Source organism: Elephantulus edwardii, unplaced genomic scaffold, assembly GCF_000299155.1.
Source record: "Elephantulus edwardii isolate Elephantulus edwardi_28Jun2011 unplaced genomic scaffold, EleEdw1.0 scaffold00015, whole genome shotgun sequence".
Classification (NCBI taxonomy): Eukaryota; Metazoa; Chordata; class Mammalia; order Macroscelidea; family Macroscelididae; genus Elephantulus; species Elephantulus edwardii.
The window spans coordinates 6,450,899-6,473,460 of NW_006399765.1; the positions used below are offsets into that span (position 1 = coordinate 6,450,899).

General features: G+C 42.4%; 1 protein-coding gene across 2 annotated transcripts in view; it reads left to right on the forward strand.

Annotated features, from left to right (window-relative positions):
* Window positions 1-22,562, forward strand: part of ZNF341 (zinc finger protein 341) — a 67,705-nt gene that overhangs the window by 10,207 nt on the left and 34,936 nt on the right. The window contains exons 3-10 of one of the 2 annotated variants that reach the window (XM_006881451.1): window positions 1,696-1,892; window positions 8,892-9,041; window positions 10,579-10,830; window positions 11,301-11,496; window positions 13,076-13,166; window positions 16,176-16,369; window positions 19,269-19,459; window positions 22,061-22,269. In XM_006881451.1, coding sequence (XP_006881513.1) covers window positions 1,696-1,892; window positions 8,892-9,041; window positions 10,579-10,830; window positions 11,301-11,496; window positions 13,076-13,166; window positions 16,176-16,369; window positions 19,269-19,459; window positions 22,061-22,269 — 1,480 coding nt within the window. The remainder of the gene's footprint in view (window positions 1-1,695; window positions 1,893-8,891; window positions 9,042-10,578; window positions 10,831-11,300; window positions 11,497-13,075; window positions 13,167-16,175; window positions 16,370-19,268; window positions 19,460-22,060; window positions 22,270-22,562) is intronic. The other variant, XM_006881452.1, reaches the window with a different exon arrangement.

Consider the following 22,562-nt stretch of genomic DNA (forward strand, 5'->3'; position numbering starts at 1 on the left):
CCTGTACCAGTCAGATCTGATTTGACGGTACACTCACACAAAAATAATAATAATAAAAAAAAGAAATTTCCTAATGTGATTTAAAAAAATTTAAATTATTTTTTGTGTGTACCATCAAATCAGATCTTACTAGTAAAGGAGGAGATTATTGCCCCTTCTTCTCCAGCAGAGCATCTGGTGGATTCGAACTGCGTACCTCTGGGATTGCTGTGCAGCTTCTTACCACTAGGCCACCAGAGCTCCCCAAATCTGTCTCCTTTTTAGATATAAAAAGAACAGATTGAGAAAGCACCCCCCCAAAAAAGTACATATTGGGGCAACGTGGATGCCATGTCACATGACAGAAGTTTATTTCTCTGTGACTTGAAAGTAGTGAAGTACATCTAAGATAAGTTTGGTGACACCAGACCCTTTCTTTCTTGACTCTGCTGGCTCCAGAGTATAGTGCATGATGGTTGTTCCAGCTCCCGCCTTCATTTCCTCATTCCAGCCAACACCAGCAGGGTGGGAAGATGGAAATGGAAGTCATGCCTGTTCCTTTTAAGAGAAAGTTGCATGTATGGTATATGTCTTCTCTCATCCCATTGATCAGAACTCAGAAGACTGGGAAATGTAGTCTTAGCTAGGCAGGTGTGTTTCCCACTAAATTGTCACAATACATAAAAAGAGCCCTAGTAATGCAACTGGTAAATGCTTGGCAGCTAATTGAAAAGTCAGCTGTTCAAACTCACCAGCTGGTCCATGGAAGAAAGATGTGACAATTTACTTCTGTAAAGCCTTGGAAGTCTTATTGCTCAGTTCTCCTGTGTCCTGTGTGGCTACTATGAGTTGAAACTGATTTGACAGCATTGGATGATATATTTAGAGGTAAAGGGGACCTGGTAGGACAACAATTAAGAGTTTGGCTGCTAATTGAAAGGTTAGTACTTCAGTAGCTCTGAGAGAGAAAGCCTGGGTGATCGTTGAATATTAACTTGATGGTACCTAACAGTAACATGTAAGAAGAAGAGACTAGGTATTGTAGAACAGCATGGCAAATATGTGACACAGTACATGGCCCATAGTAGGCCCTTATCAATGAGTGATATGACTGTACTTATTTGACAATCATCCATTGAAGACTCCTTTTGTATGTAGGTGGTACTGTAGTTATACAAATATGTAAATTCTAGTTCTTTCCTTCTGGGAACTCACAGTCTAGTGGTCATGGGGAAAGTGGAATTTGGAGGAAGATTTCAAACTGGGAACTAGGACCCCAGACTTTGGCGGGGAGGTGACATCTCAGTATCCCCCTAAAGGATGAGTTCTATTGAGAGAGCATCTTACCAGGAGACAGTAAGTATAAAGGGTGTGATCACTTGGCCTTTTGGGGGACTGATGAATACATTCAGACAGAGTAAAGATTCTGAAATTGCCACCTTTGAAGGGAACCCACTTTACTATTTCCTGATCTCTGATTATTTAAAACATGAGGGCACAAGTGAGCTATTGCAAGTGCCTGTGGATTTTGAAAGCACCAAGGAAGCACAGCTGATGCTTGACAGGAGCACATAGAGTCACGGGATGTTCAGATTTGTTGTCTTCACAATCCAGTCTCTTCCAGTTTCTCAGTGCCATGCATCCTGACTTATTCTTATTTTGGTGTTTTGTTTTTTTTCATTACTTCTTCCTGCTGTGCTGTGCTGTGACTCCTAGATGATGAAGATGTCTTTCTCTGCGGGAAGTGTAAGAAGCAGTTCAACTCGCTGCCAGCGTTTATGACCCACAAGCGGGAACAGTGCCAGGGAAGCGCCCCACCCTTGGCCACAGTCTCACTGGCCACCAATAGCATCTACACCCCTTCTGCAGCACCTGCAGTGGTTCCACAGCCCCCGCCTCCTGCCAATCGCCAGGTATCCATTCATTTGTTCATGCACTCATTCATCAAGTCTTTTGGAGCACCTACCATGTCCCATGCACTGTATTGGACATTGGCGGTGCAGCAGTGAGCAAGACAGACCAAGTCAGTATTCATGTGGAGCTGGAAGAGAGAGTATAAAGCAAATATACAAATGACTGTATTTAGGATGTTAAGTGCAGAGGGATAGGAGATGTCACAGGGTGATAGGTTTTGTTATTTTGTACACAGTGCTTGGGGAAAGGTTCTGTGAATAGGTGACATTGAAGTAGAGATCTAAGGAGCTCAGGGAAATGAGCCATGCCACCAGTTTGGAAAAGAATGTTCTAAGTGGAGGAATCAGCATGTGCAAAGGTCCTGGGGTAGGAGTATGTAAGTTTATTTAAGGAACAATAAGGGGAGCATGACTGGAGCTGAGGATAGTGAGATGCACTAAGATCAGGGAACAGAAGGATCCTGGCAGATCCTGTGACTTGTGGGCAGTAAGTAAGACAAGGCAAAAAAGAAGGTTTTAAGCAAATGAGGGACATTTAGCCAGGTCATCGCAGCTACTGTTTGGAGAGTAGATTCAGGTAGTCTTCATTAGGAAACTGATACACAGATCCAGGCAACGGATGATGGTGGCTTGACCAGGGAGTGGCAATGGAAGTGGTGAGATTTTTTTTTTTTTATCTGAAGACAGCCAACAGAGTTTGTGGAAGGACTGGGTTTGGGATGTGAGAGGAAGAGGATTCAAGGGTGGCTCCAGAATTGCAGTGGCTACTAGAGTTCTGGTGGCCTAGTTGCAAGCTGTGAAGTCCCAAAGGCACGTGGTTTGAGGCCACCAGTTGCTCTGTGGGAGAAGGATGAGCATTCCCCTCCTGTGCGATTAACTGCTTCTGAGAATGCTCCAGAGGGTCAGCTGTGGGTGGTTCTGACTCAGCAGAACACAACAACAGCAGCTAGATGAAATGGAGAAAACCGTGAGGAGAAGATTCTGAGCAGAGACAATCAGGAGGTTTAGCTAGACACACAGGATTTGAAATGCTGGTAGGACCCCTAAGTAGAAGTGGCAAGGATGCTGCCAGATATACAACACTGGAGGTCTGAGGGAAGGTCAGTCTGGAGATATTTGGAAAAGCTTCCAAAACCCTTAGTCAGAAACAGTTCTGGAACAAAGACACCCTGAAGAGAGTGGGGATGATTTTACAGGAGTTAAAGATCTTCCTCATAAAGGAGGCTGTTATCCTGGGACACCTGACCAAGAGACCATATTCCCCTCTCATACCTCTTTCTGTTCCTACTCTTTTAGCCCACTGTCTTCACCTGTTGTGGAGACAATTCCTTCTGTCCAGAAAAGCATTCAGTCCTAGGATCTCTAGAACATGTAGACTAAAACTCTTCAAGTTACTGGAGACAACCTTCTAGAAAAAACCCAGGAATCACTCCAACCATAGAACTGCCTGTTCCTTCCAGTGTTTCTATAGCCCTCTCTGTGACAGGTATTAACTTCTGGGTTTCTTTTATGTTGCAAATCTCAACAAGCCATGCTTCCACTTCTGTTTTATTGACATTTTATTGTTGTGATGACTTATTCCTTGAAATGTGTCAGTTGAATTTAAGGGTTATCAAACCCTTAAATGTATAGGAGAATTTCTCACTGTATCTCTAATTCCTACCTTCAAATCTACTGCTTGGGTTTAGACTCTGACAGTAGATGGAGAGAGAGAGAGCAGGCCAGACCTATGCTTTCATTTACTCTATTTTCATTCTTGTTCCAATCATTCTTCCAAAATAAAGAATTACAACATAAAAAAAAAAACAAAAACCCAACAAAAAACCCAGGAGTCTTTCCTTACTTTGGATTTCCCCCCCCTCACATGGTATACAAGTCCTGAAGCACAATTTGTGGGTCAAATCATAAAACTTTTTGTCTCCTGGCACAGCTCACTTTCCAGAGGGCAGACCAGTTCACTCAGCCAGTTTGCCTGAGCTCTCGTTGGTGATGGCTATTAGATTTTTAAATGTATAACTTAATCTGTTTTCTCTTTTTAATAATAAAAGTAATTCAGTCATATTAATAAGTAATAAGATTAAATACTGGTGTAGGGTAAAGAACCTGCAGTGTTTCTGATGTCCTGCTAACCAAAAGGCTACAAATAGCTAGTGAGTTGAATCCACCATCAGCTCAAAGGGAAAAATATGAGCAATCTCTTCCCATTACCATTGACAGCCTCTGAAACTCTATGGAGGGCCGCCATGACTCAGACTAGACATCATGGCAATAAGTTATATTTGTTTTCTTTGAGTTTTTTAGTTTATTGTAGTATAAACCAAAGCAGATCCACTCTGTTGAGTTGATTCTGATGCATGATTATCTTCTGTCGGGTTTTCTGAAGCTGTTAATCTTTATTGGAGGAGATTGCCTATCTTTCTCCCACTAAATGGGTGGTAGGTTTGAACCAATAACCTTTTGGTTGGCTATCTTAACATACAACATACTATGCCACCAGGGTTCCTTACTGTAGTTTATAATGTAAAAAATATCTCTCCCAGTTGTGATTCCTCAGAGGCACCACAGTTAAAAGCACATATCAATATATACAAACTTGTAGGGTTTTTACTTCCTAATATAAGGAGGTTTGTACAATATATATACTGTTCTCTCAGCTTGCTTTATTTATCTAATGAGATATTATAATTCTCTGAAGGTCATCTCACTCCCAACTCAAATATTAACAAAGCATATATACACTAAATAGTAATCCTCTTGCTTTAGAGGAAGCTAGAGTAATAGGTTACCTCTAATGTAATCACAGATACTGACATTTAGGTTGTTGTGTATGTTAATTGGTGTAGAAACATCCTACCCTCATAATATAATAAAGTAAGTGTTCCCTTAGCCTGCCTCATACATTATCTTTTGTCACACATCTGGCAGTTTGGTTATTTTATTTATTTTTTTAATCACATTTCTGCATCTGTAAACAGGGGGAAAATCACTAACAGGGAGATATGGTGAAAATTCATTGAGCCTATTAGGAAGAATTGTATGAATGTAGGCTGAGGATAGTAAGTGGTTTTGTTGTTGTTGATGATGTTTTTATGGATACTAAGATTTTTCTCATTTCTTGATTAGGAAACTCTGGTGACATAGTCCACAGGGAGTTGCGCTGCTCACCCGTAGGCCAAGCCTCTCTGGGTGTTCAAATCTTCCAGTGGTTCCAAGAGAAAGATATCTTTTCTTGTTCAATTTACAATCTGAAACCCAGTGGAGAGTCACCATGAATCTGTTTTAACTCGATGGAAATGAGTTTTAGAGGAGTTCATTCCTTCATTATGAGTTTTATTAGTAGAAAATATTCCTCTTCTTTCCAATAAAAGGAGAGAGCGAAATTGTTTCTGTTTTAGGCATGCAATTATTTTTTCTTTTGAAAGGAATATTTTATTAGGTTTTGGTGAAAATTTACATAGCAGGTTGGGAAATAGCTTTGTTTTTACTTTTTTTTAAAAATTTTATTATTTTTGTGTGCGTGTACCATCAAATCAGATCTGACTGGTACAGGAGGAGATTGTCCCTCCTTCCCCGGCAGAGCATCTGGTGGATTCGAACTGTTCGCCTCTGATTGTAGTTGCAGCTCCTTGCCATTAGGCCACCAGAGCTCCCCTTGTTTTTACTTTTTAAACTTTGTTGTTGTTGTTTGAAAGTTTATAGTGCACATTACTTTCCCCTTAACTGTTAGTAGATATTATGGTTTGTGACATTGATTACAACCCTTACACTGACGTTAGGGAATAATCTCAGATTGCAAATGGTTAATTACAAACAGGGACCTCCCCCTCCTTTCATCTTTAAGTTATTTGAATGAATACATTGTGACTTTTTATTTATTTTTCTTATGATTTGAGTGTAAGTTTATAGAGTAAATTGGTTTTTCATCCAACCAACTTATCTTTTTTCATCTCAGCTTAATGCATATGAATAGAGAACGTTAATGACCTAGTCCATAAAGTGTTGTACCACTAACCAAAAGGTGGTCTCTGATGGTTTGAATCTACCGGCTGCTCTGAGGGGAAAAGATGGGTGGTGTTTTCCCATTGTGATTTATGATCTCAGGATCCCAGTTTAGAGGGTCACTAGGAATCAGATTCAATTTGACAAGAGTGAGTTTGAATTTGGATGTGTGTGACATTGTGAAAAATATGAAGGGGACAGCTAACGCCAGTGAGGCACTTACTCCTTAGAAGAGCCAATCATGGTCAAAAAAGTGACATTTGAAGGCAGGAAAAGGTAGAACAGGAGCATTAGTGGGAATGAGAATTATAAGGAGGAAGAGGGAAAAGTGCAGATATGTTGTGGGTATTAAAATTAGTGGTATTAAAAAATGTGTGTGAATGGTTGAATGGACAAACCCATCTGCTTTGTAGACTTTCACTGAGATCACAATAGAATGAAAATGCAAAGGAGCCAGAATCTACATTACCTCTCTTGGCTCTACTCTACTTGGAGCATTTCCCAATCTGCCTAGAACATCCTGTTTCTGAAGAGGGACTCTGTTCTGAGGTCTAGTTCCTGCAAACACAGGTGATGGGAAGATGCCAAGGGCTTGCCACTTAAGAAAAGCAAACAGAATGTCAGCTGAGAGGAGCAAGCACTATGTGTGTTGCTTTTTTATGACGTCTGCCTTTTATCATAACACACTCCTAAAACAATATTATTTCTTTATTTTGGAGGGATCAATATTATTTTTAGTTTTACTTTGTACACTTGCAAGTAATATATGCTTTCATTCTTAGTTTAAAAAGTTACGTAAAATAAAAGCTCCTTTGTCACTGTTCCTCACCTTGTCCCCAGATACCTGTTGATGAGTATCCTTCTTGACCTTTTTTTTTTTTTAAATTTTTTCCCCCTCTTATTTTTTGTGTGTGTACCATCAATTCAGATCTGACTAGTACAGGAGGAGATTGCCCCTCCTTCTCCAGGAGAGCTCTGGTGGGTTTGAACAGCGTGCCTCTGGGATTGCAGTGCAGCTTCTTGCCACTAGGCCACCAGAGCTCCCTTCTTCTTGACCTTTTAAGATACTTTCACAGATATATTTAAGTTCCTACAGGAGTTATATAATGTTATTTTGAAAGGAGTTCCTGGGTGTCACAAATGGTTAATTACTCACTGAAAGATTGAATCAGTTCATATCCACCAAGAGTACCTCAGAAGAGAAGCCTGGTGATCTATTTCCAAAAAAGTCCTAGCCATTAAAAACCATATTCTATTGTGACACCCGTGAGGCTGCCATGAGTCACAATCAACTTGATAATGATTGTTTATACACACACATACACATATGCGCACACATGAATATATGCCTCGTGTGTGTGTATATATGTATGTATACACACAGTGAGAGAATGATGGGCAGTCCCTTCCTGTGCCATTAACTGCCTCAAAAACCTGCTGGAGGGGCAGCTATGTGTTGGTTCTGATTCTGTGGTACACAAGAACAACAACAATAGACATACACACATATAGATGTATATGCATAGTATGTATATATAGATGTATGAGCTCTGTGGCCTAGTGGATAGAGTTGTATTACTCGCCCAAAGGTAAGCAGTTTAAATCTACCAGCTGTTCCACAGGATAAAGATGGGTAGTCTTCCTCCTGTGCAGTTTATTGCTTCTAAAAACCTGCTGGAGGGTCCCCTATGAGTTGGCTCCAATTTGACAATGTTGAATATGTATTGTTGTTAGGTGCTGTCGAGTTGAGTAGGACTCAGCAATAGATTTGAACCCTGTCCTATCCTGTGCCTTCCTCACAATCTCTGACATACACAAGGTAATTGCCATAGTCACTGTCAAGTCTGATTAAAGGTCTTCCTCTTTGCTGTCCCCCCACCTTTCCAAGCATGATGATGTTCCTCTCCAAGAAATAACTTCTCCTAGCAACATGCCCTAAGTATGTGAGACAAAGCTTCATCATCTTTGCCTCCAAGGAACACTCTGGCAGCACCTTCTCCCAGACATACCTATTTTTTCTTTTGATAGTCCATGGGATATTCAGCACTTTTCTCCAACACCACAGTTTAATGACATCAGTTCTTCCTTCTTCTGTCATCCTTATTCATTGTCCATCTCTCAAATACATAGCAAGTGACTGAAAAGAGCATGGCCTTAATGAAGCACACTTTAGTCCTCAAACTGCCATCACTGTTCCTCAGTAATTTGGATGTATGTATGTAAATATATAGTTTTATGTTTCTGTGTTTTTTTTAAATTTTATTTTATTATTTTTATGTGAGTGTACCGTCAAATCAGATCTGACTGGTACAGGAGGAGATTGTCCCTCCTTCCCCGGCAGAGCATCTGGTGGATTCGAACCGTTGGCTTCTGGGATTGTAGTTGCAGCTCCTTGCCACTAGACCACCAGAGCTCCCCTAGTTTTATGTTTCTAAAAAATCAGATTATATAGTCTATTCATTATTATGGGATTTGCTTTTTTAAAATACTCTTTACCTGCTGTTTTATGTCACTCCGATCGATGGCTTTGTTGCTATTTTTAAGTTCATCCCTTATTGATGGGCATTCACTTATTCTCATTTTTCACTATTATAATCAAGACTGTGCAGAGTATTGTTCATGGATGGCCTGTGGGTATTGTGAGTTTTTCTGGGATGAATATGACCCAGGATTGCTCAGTCATAGGGTATGTCTTATAGGAGAGGTGAGGCTTGTTCTTCTCATTTGTTATTTTATTTTTGTCCTACGTCCCATGCATTTAGTTAGTTTAAAAACAGCAATTATGTTCCAAAGAAGAGGATTATCTTTTGTTGTTGTTCTCATTTAGAAGATGAGGAAAGGGAGGTTCAGAGACCTTGTTGACTTGTCCAGAATCACACAGTAGGAAGCTGCAGAGGTGAAAAGGAATTTCAGTCTATGGGACTTCAGAACCTAGCTATTTTGCATCGTGCCTTCAGCTTCCTGAGGCTATAGACATCTGCTCTTCTTCTCACCGTCCAGATCTCCACGTACATCACAGTACCCCCCTCCCCACTGATCCAGACCCTGGTGCAGGGGAACATCTTAGTCAGTGATGATGTGCTCATGTCTGCCATGTCAGCCTTCACGTCGCTGGACCAGCCCATGCCTCAGGGGCCCCCACCTGTGCAGGTAAGGAGACGGGAAGTTTCACCCAACTCTTAATTTCAAGCCTACACATTGACTTTTGTAGATTCAGAATCTAACCGGAAGAAGGAAACCTGATTCTAGCTTGTCACATGAAGAAAGACTAGTACCTCTCCTGTTGGCCAGTCCTGCTGGGGTGGGGAAGCCGCCATATTTAGAAAGGAACCCTGAACCTGTCTCTAGGATTTCATAACCACACCCCAGCTTCTTTGTATGTATATATGTAGATTAAATATGTATGTAACAAATATTTTTTCTCTTCACATGTATTCAATTCAGAGATACTAATTATGTTCATCGTGTTGTTTTGCCCATCACCCTGATCCATTCCTAAATTTTTTTCCACATATAGTTTAGCTGTATTGACCATCTTTATTTTTTACTAAAGTAGCTTCAGTCCATTAGAAAATATTTAGAATAAAAGTAAAAAAAGCAAATTTCAAAGTCATTAATAATATAGAAACTCTAGAGACATAATTCATAATATGAAAATTAAAGAACAATGATCTTTTAATTTGGGTACCTGTGGATAGACATGTGGACATTTCCTTTTTGGGCTGTTTCAGAAACTCTTGGAGTGACCATCCATGTATACAAGTTTTTGATGACCTGTGTTACTAGTTTTGTGAAAGAATTTTTTATAAGTCAGTGGCCTTGGTTCATGGGTCCTCAGTTAGCGACATATTCAGAGACCCTTTAGAAGGACTCGTGAGCCTTGAGGTTGGTTACACTGCTGGCTGAGGCTTGATGAGAAAGAGTCCAAAGCTGGGCCAGCGAAGGGAAACGACTCGTCAGGTGTGGCCTTGAGGAGCCCAGGCACAGTTTGCTATAGTTGTCTCTCACAGGGGAGGAGAGTCTCTGCAGACCTTTTTCTGATTCCAGCTGTGGAGTACAGACATATGTGCCTAGTGTTCCTGCCCAGGGGAGCCAGCTGGTGCCTCAAAGTCCAGAGTTTTTATTGAGGGCTGGTCATACAAGTGACCAGCCACAATGACCATTATTTCCAGACTCCTGGAAGGGAAGGAGATATACACCATAAATCACATTATGTGGTGATATGTTTGAGGTAAGCTGGATAGTGTGTTTCTATTTCAAATGGAGGCCGAGCAACTTAACTAATGTAGTTGTTGTGAGGTGCTATTGAGATGAGTAAGACTCTTAGAAACCCTGTGAACAATAGATCAAAACCATCCCCTGTCAATACAGGGAATTTTCCAGAGGCAAGTTCTCACCCTCTCCAGGCCTACTAACAGACCTTTCCAAAGTTACTACATCACACCTGGCAGTGTTGACTCTCTCATGCACAGGCTGGGTCATTTGCTGATTTTCATAGCAGCACGAGGCTGACAGATTCTTCCTTCATTTTGTTTCTGTGTCCCTCCAAGCCCCGTCCTCTAAGCTGACCTGTCAGTGGCTGCCCTTCCACATGGCTGACAATGTGAAAGTCTCCCTCCCTACTAAACAAGGCAGATAGTGTCAAGTTGTTATGCTGCTTTCATCTTCTCCTTATTTTTGGTTTCAGAGCAGCCTGAACATGCATTCGGCGCCCAGCTACCTCACCCAACCTCCACCCCCTCCGCCACCTCCTCCACCACTGCCTCCGCCTCCACCTCCCCAGCCTCCGCCACCCCCACCCCAGAGCCTGGGTCCTCCTGGGCGCCCCAACCCTGGTGGGAATGGCGTGGTGGAGGTGTACAGTGCCACGGCACCCCTGGCTGGGAGTGGAACGGTGGAGATCCAGGCCCTAGGGATGCAGCCCTACCCGCCCCTGGAGGTGAGCAGAGGGAGGGATGGGGAGTGAGGAGCAGGGGTGGAGAGAGGTGATCACAGTCTTATCATGGTAACCCCAGCCTTTCCTAAACACCTGTTAGGTTGGGGGTACTGTGTGTAGAGCAGCTCAGACTCAGTCCTCACAAGTGCCTTATCAGAGGAGTATTTTCATTAGCCTCTTTTGCACATGAAGAAACTTAACACAGTTAAATGATTTGTCCAGAGTCATAGGTGGTAAGTGGCAGAATCAGGATTTGAACCTAGGCAGTGTGGCTTCACAGGGCCTATTTGCTTCAAGTAGTTCTGAGGGGTGTCAGAAGTGATTGTGACTGAGCCAGGTGGAGGGTTTAAGATGATGGATATAAGTGAAGAGTGACTGAGGTCAGCCAGGGCCACAGTGAGGGGCCTCTCTGGCAGGGACAGCTCTTCCCTTGCCTTCCCAGAGCTCTCTCCCTGACTGTCCTCTCCTTCTAGGTGCCAAACCAGTGTGTGGAGGCTCCGGTGTATGCCACACCCCCGGTGTACAGCCCAGGCAAACAGGGATTCAAACCAAAAGGACCAAACCCCACTGCCCCCATGACCACTGCCACTGGGAGTACAGTGGGCACCTTTGACTCTCCGCCACCTCTGAAGACCCGACGAACCAAAGGTGGCAGTGGACTTCCAGAAGGTGGGACTCCAGCCCTCCATGGGCATCCTTCCTCAGCGACACCTTGTCCTCAGGGTACTTAGTTCTGGTCTTGTTTTGTTTTTGGTGGTGAGGATTCAGTGTAGCAGCATGTATTGGGGAAAAAGAATGACTTCCAAAATGTGTTGCTGTTTTCTCCCATGTAAAATATGGCACACAATCTGAGTGTGACTGTGGTTACCAGGTACCCATATTTCTTCTTTCTGAACTTCCATCCCTATTGCATGACTTCTCTCATCCAGGTTCAGAGTGTCTAATTGTATAAAATGACTGCTGAAGCTCCAGCCATCAATTCTATATTTAATGGCTATAAAAAGGAGGAAGTGTAGGACAAAAGGGAGTACCTTCCCAGTTGTGTTAGCTCTTTGCAGAAAAAGTGATACTTTGCCTGCAGCTCATTTAGGCAGAGCTTAGTCACATGATGATACCTAGTTGCAAAGGAAATCGAGAAATGTCTCATTTAGCCAGGCACATTGATATTCCTAGTTAAGCAGGGAATTTTCAAGGAAGAAAGAAGGAGAGAGTAGATATTAGGGAGACAGACAGCTGTATCAGGCATACTAAGTATGGAGGTGGACAGGAGAGAAGCAGAATTTTTCAGATGACTCCCTCCCTCCCTCCCTCCCTCCTTCCCTTCCTTCCTTCCTTCCATCCTTCCTCAAATATTTGTTGAGTGTATTTATGCCAGGCTTGGTGTTAGATATTGGGGATTCAGCACCTTGATCCATAACTTCTCTGTTCTCACATTCATTCACAGTTTAAAGAGAGACAGACAAGGAATAAATATTTGTGAGTTGTGGAATTGTGTTGGGGAGGAGATTAATAGGATACCATGATTGAGAATAAGGACTCTTGATGACTTAGTGGTTAAAGCATGTGTCTGCTAGCCAAAAGGTTGGCAGTTCAAACCTGTGAGCCATTTCTTTGGAGAAAGATGTGGCAGTCAGCTTCCATAAAGATTACAGCATTGGAAACCCTCTAGGGAAGTTTTACTCTGTCCTTACAGATTTGTTATGAGTTAGAATTGACTTAAGAGCAGTGGATGGGTGATTGAAAATAACTGGGGAGAGGCTGGGAAATAATACTACTTAGATAGAAAAGACTTCTGTGAGCATGACAAGAAAGTACTATTATGCCTATGTGAGGGACAAGCATTCTAGGTAGGAGGAACAGCAGGTGAAAAGGCTCTGAGGTATGATTATACTTAGGGTCTTTACAGATTAACAAGAAGTCCACTGTGGCTGGATGGGAGAATTAATGAATTTTGCAAGAAGCAAAGGATGCTGAGCCTGTAGACCATACATATCAGGTTAGATTTTTATCCTGGGGCAGAGTGGAGTCTTTGAGGAGTTAGCTCTACTCTCACAGCCTGACCATGTCTTGAGTTTTCTCCCCTTGCTCCCCAGAGACTCCCTTACCTGTCTTGAGGGTGTAGACCTCCTGTGGTGTGGGCTTTCTGACTCCCGATCACAGGGGTGGTGTGCCTGGAAGCTGCCTGTGGCCCCTCATCTGTGTCCTCGGCGTCACTATTCCTACTCTTTCCTCCTGTATTCTCTTTCAGCTGCTGGGAAGCCAAAGGCTCAAAAACTCAAGTGTTCATACTGTGACAAATCATTCACCAAGAACTTTGACCTGCAGCAGCACATCCGAAGGTACCCAGGTGTGGTGGGCAGGGGCCCCGGGGAGGCCCTGGCTAGGAGGCCTTGTGCATTGGAAGCAAGGTCTCTTTCCACCTCCAGTTTGGGTGGGGGCCAAGCTCCATCTGTCACAGTAACAAAGAAAGAGATAAAGTGATTCTCTTTTTTCTAGCCATGGCAGGCCACAGTTTCTTTCTACATCAGGAATTTTCAACCTGGGCATTATTGTCATTTTGGATTAGGTGACTCTTTACTCTGAGAGTTGTTCTGTGAGTTATAGAATGCTGAATATGTCCTTGGCCTCTATCCAGTATGTGCTTATAGTACCTCTTCTTCCCCTCTCCTCAGCTGTGACAACTCAGAATATTTCCAAATATTCCCAAATGATGCCAGGGTTAACACCAGTTAGAACCACTGACCTGAATTAGTGGTGTCCAATTGAATTTTCTACAGTGATGGAAATGTTTGAATCTTTGCTGCCCATTATGGTACCCACCATCCACGTTTGACTACTGACCACTTGAAATGTGGCTGATAGGACTAGGAAGCTAAGACAATTTTTCATTTTCTTCCACTTAAAAAAATTTGAGTAGTCCCATGTGACTGGTGTCTACCATATGAGAGTAAAGCTGTAGATTTTACAAATATTGCTTTTTGTCATTACTGCATTTGCTTTTTTTGTATTTTTGGCAAGTGATTTTCCAAATACAAAAATAATAGAAAGCTTCCTTTTAAAATTACTTTTAAGTTTTTCAAGTCTTTTTTTGAAATGTGAATTGAGGCATGCTCCGGTGGCCTAGTGGCAAGAGGCTGCATTGCAATCCCAGAGGTGAGCAGTTCAAATCCACCAGATTCTTTGCTGGAGGAGGGACAATCTCCTCCTGTGCCAGTCAGATCTGATTTGATGGTACACACACACACACAAAATAATAATAATTTAAAAATGTGAGTTGATTAGAAGAATAGTATCAAATAACAACGTAAGTGTAGAATCATCTAAGATTTTTTCCCTCTCCTTTAAATAACAGAAATCACCATTTAAATGAGTCAAAATTATTAAGAGATGTATTGTCTCACAGAAGATGACCACAGATATGGTTGGTCAGCAGTCAGCGATGCCATCAAAAGCCCAGATCTTTTTTTTTCCATTAAGACATGGAAAACTATTTTTATAATGATGCCTTCACAACTTTCATAATGTAAGAGAGCTGCTTAACCCAAAGAGCTCATAAATATGAAGGCACTAGAGCAAACGTTGTTGTTGTTGTTATGTGCCATCAAGTCGTTTGCAACTCATAGCGACCCTATGTACAACAGCCCTAAACCCTGCTCTATCCTGTGCCAATCGCATTGCCTCTGACACACCCATCCCGATTACCCCAGTCACTGAATCAATCCACCTCATAGAGGGTCTTCCCCTCCTGCGCTGTCCCTCTACTCTACCCAGAATGACGTCCCTCTCTAAAGACCTGTATCTCCTTACAACATGTCCAAAGTATGTCAGACGAAGCCCCAGAATCCTTGCCTCCAAGGAGCAGCCTGGTTTAACACTCTCCAGGATGAATCTGTTTGTTTTCTTGGCAGTCCATGGTACATTCAATACTCTTCTCTAGCACCACAGCTCAAAGGCGTCTATTCTCCTTCTATCCTCCCTAGTCATTGTCCAACTCTCTGATGCATAACAAGTGATTGCAAAAACCATGGCCTGTATCAGGCGGACCTTAGTCTCCAGAGAGACACTGTTGCTCTTGAGTACTTTAGAGAGGTCCATAATAGCAGACTTTCCCATCGCAATATGTTTTTTGATTTCCTGGCTGCTGGTGCCAAGAGTGTTGATCGTGGAGCCGAGCAAACTGAAGCTGTGAACAATCTCAATCTCTTCGCCATCCATCCTGATGCTACCAATTGGTCCAGTGGTGAGAATCTTTGTCTTCTTGACATTGAGCCTCAGTCCATACTGAAGGCTGCAGTCCTTGACCCTCTGCAGTAAATGCATGAGGTCCTCCTCAGTTTCAGTGAGCAGGGTTGTGTCATCTGCATAACGCAGATTGTTGATAGATCTTCCACCAATCCTAACGCCACACTTCTCCTCATAGAGCCCAGCCTCTCGGATAATCTGCTCTGCATACAGGTTGAAAAGGTATGGAGATAGGACACATCCCTGGCGTACACCCTTCCCAATTTTGAACCAGGCAGTGTTGCCCTGCTCTGTTCTGATGACTGCCTCTTGGTCCAAGTATAGGTTTCACATTAGCACAATTAAGTTTGTTAAGATCCACGCAGTCAAATGCCTTTGCATAATCAATGAAACACAGATAGACATACTTCTGGTGTTCTCTGCTTTCAGCTAAGATCCATCTAACATCAGCTACAATATCCCTAGTACCACGACCCCTTCTAAACCCAGCCTGGACTTTTGGCAGTTCTCTGCGATGTACTGTTCCAGTCGTTTTTGGATAATCTTCAGTAGAATCTTGCTTGCATGTGAAATCAATGAGATTGTTCTGTAGTTTCCACACTCAGTTGGGTCACCCTTCTTTGGAATGGGAATATTTAATTTAAAAATAACATTTTTAAAATGATGAAAAGATGGTGTTCATAAGGATTGATCCAAGTTCCAAGAGGCAAGGAAAACTCCTCACACAGACACAATCGCATGTTTAGAAAGGTTGCTTCAGCTTTTAGAATGAGAGTGTTGACTCTGTATAATTTCATGGTGCATAAATTACATGATGAAATAGAAGTTATTCATAAATAAGCTTCCCAGACGAGGCCATATTTCTTAAGCTTCTTTGTTTATCAGTGGCTTTCACTTCATTGTTTTTCCACAAGGATATCACAAATTCTCTATGAACATAGCATGAGATTGAGCCCAGATCCTCCGTCCCAGCATTCCTCAGCAGCGGGTGGTTCCCAGCGACATCTAGACTCTGTGTCTTGGCCTTCATGGTAGTGGTCAGCACCTGAACTGAGGCCAAATCCCTGTCCCTACAGAATTGTACTGACAGTCCTTCTCTTCTGCAGCCACACGGGTGAGAAGCCCTTCCAGTGCATCGCATGTGGCCGTGCCTTTGCCCAGAAGTCTAATGTCAAGAAACACATGCAGACCCACAAGGTGTGGCCCCCAGGGCGCAGTGGTGGCACTGTCTCTCGGAACTCTGTGACTGTGCAGGTCATGGCCCTGAACCCCAGTAGACAGGAGGACGAGGAAAGCACAGGTGGGTGTGGGTGGAAGTGGGGAATGCCACCATCCCCAGTCATCTCCCCAGCAGCCTCACAAGTTTTGTTGCTAACTGACATCCACTTGGCCTTTCTAGACTTTATTTTATTTATATGACCAATGAGGCATAGGAGGGATAGCAAGTAATACCGTATGTGTGTTATATAATTTTATATCATGGCAGGCATCATTAATCAACCGCTTATCTTTTTTCTTGAACTTGGATCCACCTCAGAATTTCTTTTCAAATACATTTCTGAAGACAGGCAGTATCACTTGGTCATTAGTTGGAACCTCTTTGACCTCTGTGGACAGGTATGTTCTCCAGACCATTCATAGTCTGTAGGATTCTCATCTGAGCTCTCTTGTATGAATGGTTCTGTCCCTGGAGTTGGTGTAGTCCTCTTTCATAAGCTTACTAGAGAGCTGTGGTGGTCTGGTGGGTAAGGAGCTACACTGGCAACCCAATGCCAAGCAGTTCAAATACATCAGTTGCTCTGAGAGAGAAAAGATGGACAGTCTCCTCCCTTGCTATTACAGCCCCTGAAAACCTACTGAAAGGTCAGCTCTGAATCAGTTCTGACTCAATGGCAATGAATTTTGGGTTATGAGTTTATTAGGTCTAGAAAAGCACTAGCTAAGAAGTATAATAGGAATAACATCATTTAAAATGTTTTAGGAGCTATATTAAAAACAATTTAAGAAGTTAAATTCATTCAAGTTAATATATTTAACCCAATATATTTAAAATAATACCATTTGAGCATGTAATTTAAAGACTTCTTTCTATTTTAATAATTATTTTGTGGTTGTTGACACTGTAACACAGCAGAATATATACTAATTCAACAATTTTTTCTTGCACAATTATGTAACATTGATTACCTCTTTTTCCTGTTAATGTATGTGTTCCTGTTTTCCTGTTAATTTATGTTCCTCCTGCATTAACATAAATTAACTTATTGTTTATGCTAATGTTTCCCATCTAATCTTGCCAGTTGTCAGATTTTTTTATAAATTTTTTCCTTGCTGTGTACTGTTGAATTGGATCTGACTGGCACAGGAAAAGATTGTCCCTCCTTCTGCAGCAGAGCATCTCGTGGATTCGAACTGCCTCTTTGGGATTGCAGCACAGCTTCTTGCCACTAGACCACCAGAGCTCCCTTCCATTTGCATATTTGTTCTCATTTAGATAGCTTGAAAAGGTATCATGTTCAAGGCAGACATTTTTTACTAGTTAAACTAAAAGATTGTTTGGTTTTCAAGAAGATTTTAGGGACTATTTTAGTTAAAGTTTAAACGTTACCTTCAAAAGGGAGCTCTGGTGGCCCAGTGGCAAGAAGCTGCACAGCCATCCTGAAGGCACACTGTTCAAATCTACCAGAGATGCTCCACTGGAGCAGGAGGGCAATCTCCTGTGCCAGTCGGATCCAATTTGATGGCACACAGCAAGAAAAGGAAGGGGAAAAATGTTATCTTAGAGTAATGGTTTCTGGGACTCATTCAGCCTTTATGGGTCCAGAAAAATCTGGATTCCATTGTTGTTGTTGTGTACCATTGAGGTGGAACCAACAAGTAGCTGACTCTCCAGCAAGTTTTCAGAGGCAGTAAATTGCAAGGATCGAGATTGCCCATCTTTCTCCCATGGAGCAGCTGGTGGGTTTGAACCGTGTGCCTTTGTGTTGTCAGTGCAATTCCGTACCACTAAGCCACCAGCACTCCTTTGGAATCCCTTGAATTGCGTTAGACTTGGAAATTCTGTTGTGTGTATCTTCACTTTTAATCAGGATTTGTCTCTAGAAATAATGAAATTATAAATATTTTACACCAGTTTCCCATACTAAGTTTTCAAAATGCAATGTATGTTTTATATTTATTGCACAGCTAATGGTAGACTAACCACATTTCAGTTTCTCAGTAGGTACATGTAGCTCATGGTCAGCATATTAGACACTGCAAAGCTAGCACCTGGGGGCTTTTATACAGTCCAAGGATGAAAACACTAGCTACCCACTGGCTAGAAGGGGAGGTTTTGCTGATTAAGCAATGTGTGGTTGCCTTTATATGACAGTTTTCATCAGAGCTTCCTGTTGGATCTGGCCCTGCTATGTGTGTAGCTGTTCCGTATGTACCCTCCGAGTTCTTGCAAACTCTTAAGAAAAGTAACCTTCCCCCCCCCCCAAAAAAAATCTACAATGGTATGCACCAAGGATTTGACTAGCAAATATCTATTAAGGTCTTCTATGTCTTCTATGTGCCAGGTCACTGGGCTTATAAAGTTAGAGGCCTGTGGCCTCAAGGAGAGTGTAGAATGATCTAGCAACATTGAGCTGCTTAAAGATAATAGAATCAAAACAGGAGGCTGGGGAGGCCTTATGAGCACAACTAGGAAGAAGCCAGGATTTTAATAAACGTGGAGAGAAGGCAGGGAGCAAGGATTCGGAGCAACAGCTAATATCCACTGGTAAGCAAGTATTTCAAGGGGTGTCAGTGGCGCCATAATTAAAGCACTTGACTGCTAGTTAAAAACTTACTTTTTCAGATCCCCTAGTGGGAGATAAATGTGGCAGACTACAGCTTTGGAAACCTTCTGGGGCAGTCGGCTCTCACCTGTACATGAGAGGAGACTTGCTATGAGTTAGAATTGACTTGATGGCAGTGGGGTTTTTTAATTTTTGCAGCCTTTTCATTGTTTTATCATCGGGACGGGCTTCTCAGTACGTACTAGCTGGCTGTGCCTTGAGCACAGTGTCTACAACTGAGCATATAGTAGGTGGTGGGGTGGACCCAGTAAAGCACGTAGTGGACACTCTCTGTACCTTTCCTTAACACTGTGTCCCTCCATCTTGATTCTCTCTGTTCTTTGCAGTGACTTTCTTCTCTGACTTTGTCCACAGGGTTGAGCCAGACCCTGTCGAGTGCCCCGCCAGCCCAGGCCTTGTCCACGGCAGATGAAGATGAGGGGGACAAGCTGGAGACCAAGCAGGTGGTCCTCATCGATAGCTCCTACCTGTGCCAATTCTGCCCTAGCAAGTTCAGCACCTACTTCCAGCTCAAGTCTCATATGACCCAGCATAAAAACGAGCAGGTAGGTGAGTGGCCACTAACCATAGCCACCCTGTCACCAGCCCTGTTGGGTATGGACCCTTGAATACAACCTATAAAGGGATGGGAGTGGGCTTCACTTGCCCAGAAATGTCCTCTTACTACCCATGCTGAGTCAGACTTCCTCTGCTTGGGCAGGGCCAGCTGACTCCACCATGTGCTGGCCATAAAGAGAAAGCCCTCCTCCTGAATGTCATATAGTAAGGAGAGTCACATACAGAAACAAAAATTCATAATGCCCTGAGAAGCTCTGATGTCTAAAAACTTACCCAAGGGGATTTACAACTCCATTCTTCTTCTTTTATTCTTTTTATTGAAATAGAATTCTCTTACCATAAAATGCACCCTTTTAAAGAATACTCATAAGTAGTTTTTAATATAGTCATAAGATTGTGCAGCCATCACACTTATCTAATTCCAGAACACTTTGATTATCCCCAAAGAATAGTCTGTACCCATTATCAATCTCTCCCCATTCCTCCCTCTCTCCAGCACCTAACCATTAATCTGTCTTATGGCTCCAAAGATTTGCCTGTTTTGGACAGTTCATAGAAAGGAAATCATTCAGCATGTGTCCTTTGGGTCTGACTTCCTTTACTTAACATCATGGTTTCAAGTGTTTGTTCATGTTATAACATAGGTCAAAACTTCGTTGTTTTTTTTTTAAAAAAAGGTATTTCTTTTTGTGGTAAAATACTTTACCATTGCTATACCACATTTATCCATTAATCAACTGATGAACATCAGAATTCTACTTTTTGGCTATTAAAAATAATTTTTTGGGCTTTTTAAAAAATAAATAATGTTTTTATGGACATTCATGTAGACTTTTATGCAAATGTGTTTTAATTCTTGTGGGTACATACCTAGGAATAGAATTGCCAAGTTGTGTGATAACTATTCCAGGAGGTTATTTTTAAAATACAACAACTCTTTTATTTTATTAATTTTAATGAAAGTTTGCAAAGACTTAGGGTTTCCACTCATTTACTGTTTCACTTTTCTCCCTGCTATGCCCTCCCCGCAATTCACTCTTCTTGAAAAGTAAAACTCTTTCATTGTTATGCAGTCTCTCCCCCTAAGTCCACACCACTGTGCAGCCTTCCTTCTGAACTCCTGTCATGACAATAATACACAATCATATATCCCTTTTAACAGTTCTCTCCCTCATCTGTTTCAGTGCAGTATACATCATTTATCCCCTCCTGCTGTCTTCCCTCAATGCCAGTGTAAGTCCCGTTTTACAACAGTGGCACCATGCAGTATTTGTCTTTTTGTGACTGAGATATTTCACTCAGTATAATGTCCTCCAGGGTCACCCATTTTGAATAATATTTCATGAGTTCCTTGTTTTTCAATGCAGCGTAGTATTTCATTGTGTGACTATACCAGAACTTCTCTATCCATTCGTGTTTTTTTTTTTTTTTTTTTTTTTTTTTTTTATGTGTGTACCGTCAAATCGGATCTGACTGGTACAGGAGGAGACTGTCCCTCCTTCTTCAGCAGAGCATCTGGTGGATTTGAACCACGCACCTCTGGGCTTGCAGTGCAGGTTCTTGCCACTAGGCCACCAGAGCTCGCCTTCTCTATCCATTCGTTTGTTGATGGGCACTTGGGTTGTTTCCAACTCTTTGCAATTGCTAACAAAGCCACAATAAACACAGGTGTGCATATATCTGCTTGGGTGGAGGTTATGGTTTCTTTAGGGTAAATTCCCAGTAGTGGAATTGCTGGGTCAAATGGTATTTCTATTTGCAACTTTTTGAGAAAGTGCCATACAGCCTTCCACAGTGGTTGTACCATTTTATATTCCCAACAACAGTGAATAAGGGTTCCAGTTTCTCTGCAACCTCACCAGCATTTGATGTTTGCTAAAATATAACAACTCTTAACATCAACATTGACATTGGATCTCTGGTGGCCTAGTGGTAAGGAGGTGTGCTGCCAGCCAAAAGACATGTGATTTGAATCCATCAGCTACTCTGCCTGAGGAAGGTGGGAATTCTCTTCCTGTGTTATTTATTGTCTCTGAAAACCCACTGGAGGGTCACCTATCAGCTATGAGTCACTTCTGACTCAATGGCACATAACAACAATCAACAATTCTACCTTGACATAAATAGCTGTCAGTCATCTTTTCACTATATTTCCAACTTTTAGGTAATTTTTCTAAACATATTCATATCATACAGAGCATAAGGCAAAGATTAGGGGACTGTAGTGACTGGCTTAGAGGGAGTTGTTGTGGCCATTGAGCCGGAACTTACTCATAGCTGACCCTCCAGCAGGTTTTCAGAGCCAATTAATCACACACAAGGAGACTGCCAACCTTTCTCCTGCAGAGCAGCTGGTGGGTTCAGAGCTGGTGTGCTTTTTGGATTGCAGCACGGCATCTTGCCACTAAGCTACTAGAGCTACCTTGCTTAGTTGGAGAGGATCCTCTCGTCAAAGTAATACCAGGGCTCCAGTGGCAGAGAACATGACCCTAGTGGTTCACCTGCTATACTGGAGGGTAGTGAAGCAGTGGAGACCACTCTGCTTATTCTCTGCCTCCACTCACATGCTTTGTACGTCTTCCTTCAAGGTGTATAAATGTGTGGTCAAGAGCTGTGCCCAGACGTTCCCAAAGCTCGACACATTTCTGGAACACATCAAGAGCCACCAGGAGGAGCTGAGCTACCGCTGCCACCTCTGTGGCAAGGACTTCCCTTCGCTGTACGACCTGGGTGTGCATCAGTATTCCCACAGCCTCCTGCCACAGCACAGCCCCAAGAAGGACAGCGCCATCTACAAGTACGTGTTCAGCCTGCTGCCCTCTCTATTGGCAGGCGAGTGGGCAAGGAGCTCAGCTGTGGCTTTATTGGTTTTGACTGCTGAGAACCAGTGAGACACCTCAGAAGGGAAACAAGGTCCAGGGTTGAGTCCAAGTTAGAATCCAGGCTGTCATGTGTGTTCTGGACCCTGCTGGCCCACCTCACATCATTCTTCAACTTGGTAAATGTTTTTTTAAGAGAGGAGGCCCTTTTTTCATCTTCATTCATAGCAGAAAGAAGCTTTGAGGTTTTTCTAATCTAAAAAAATTACAG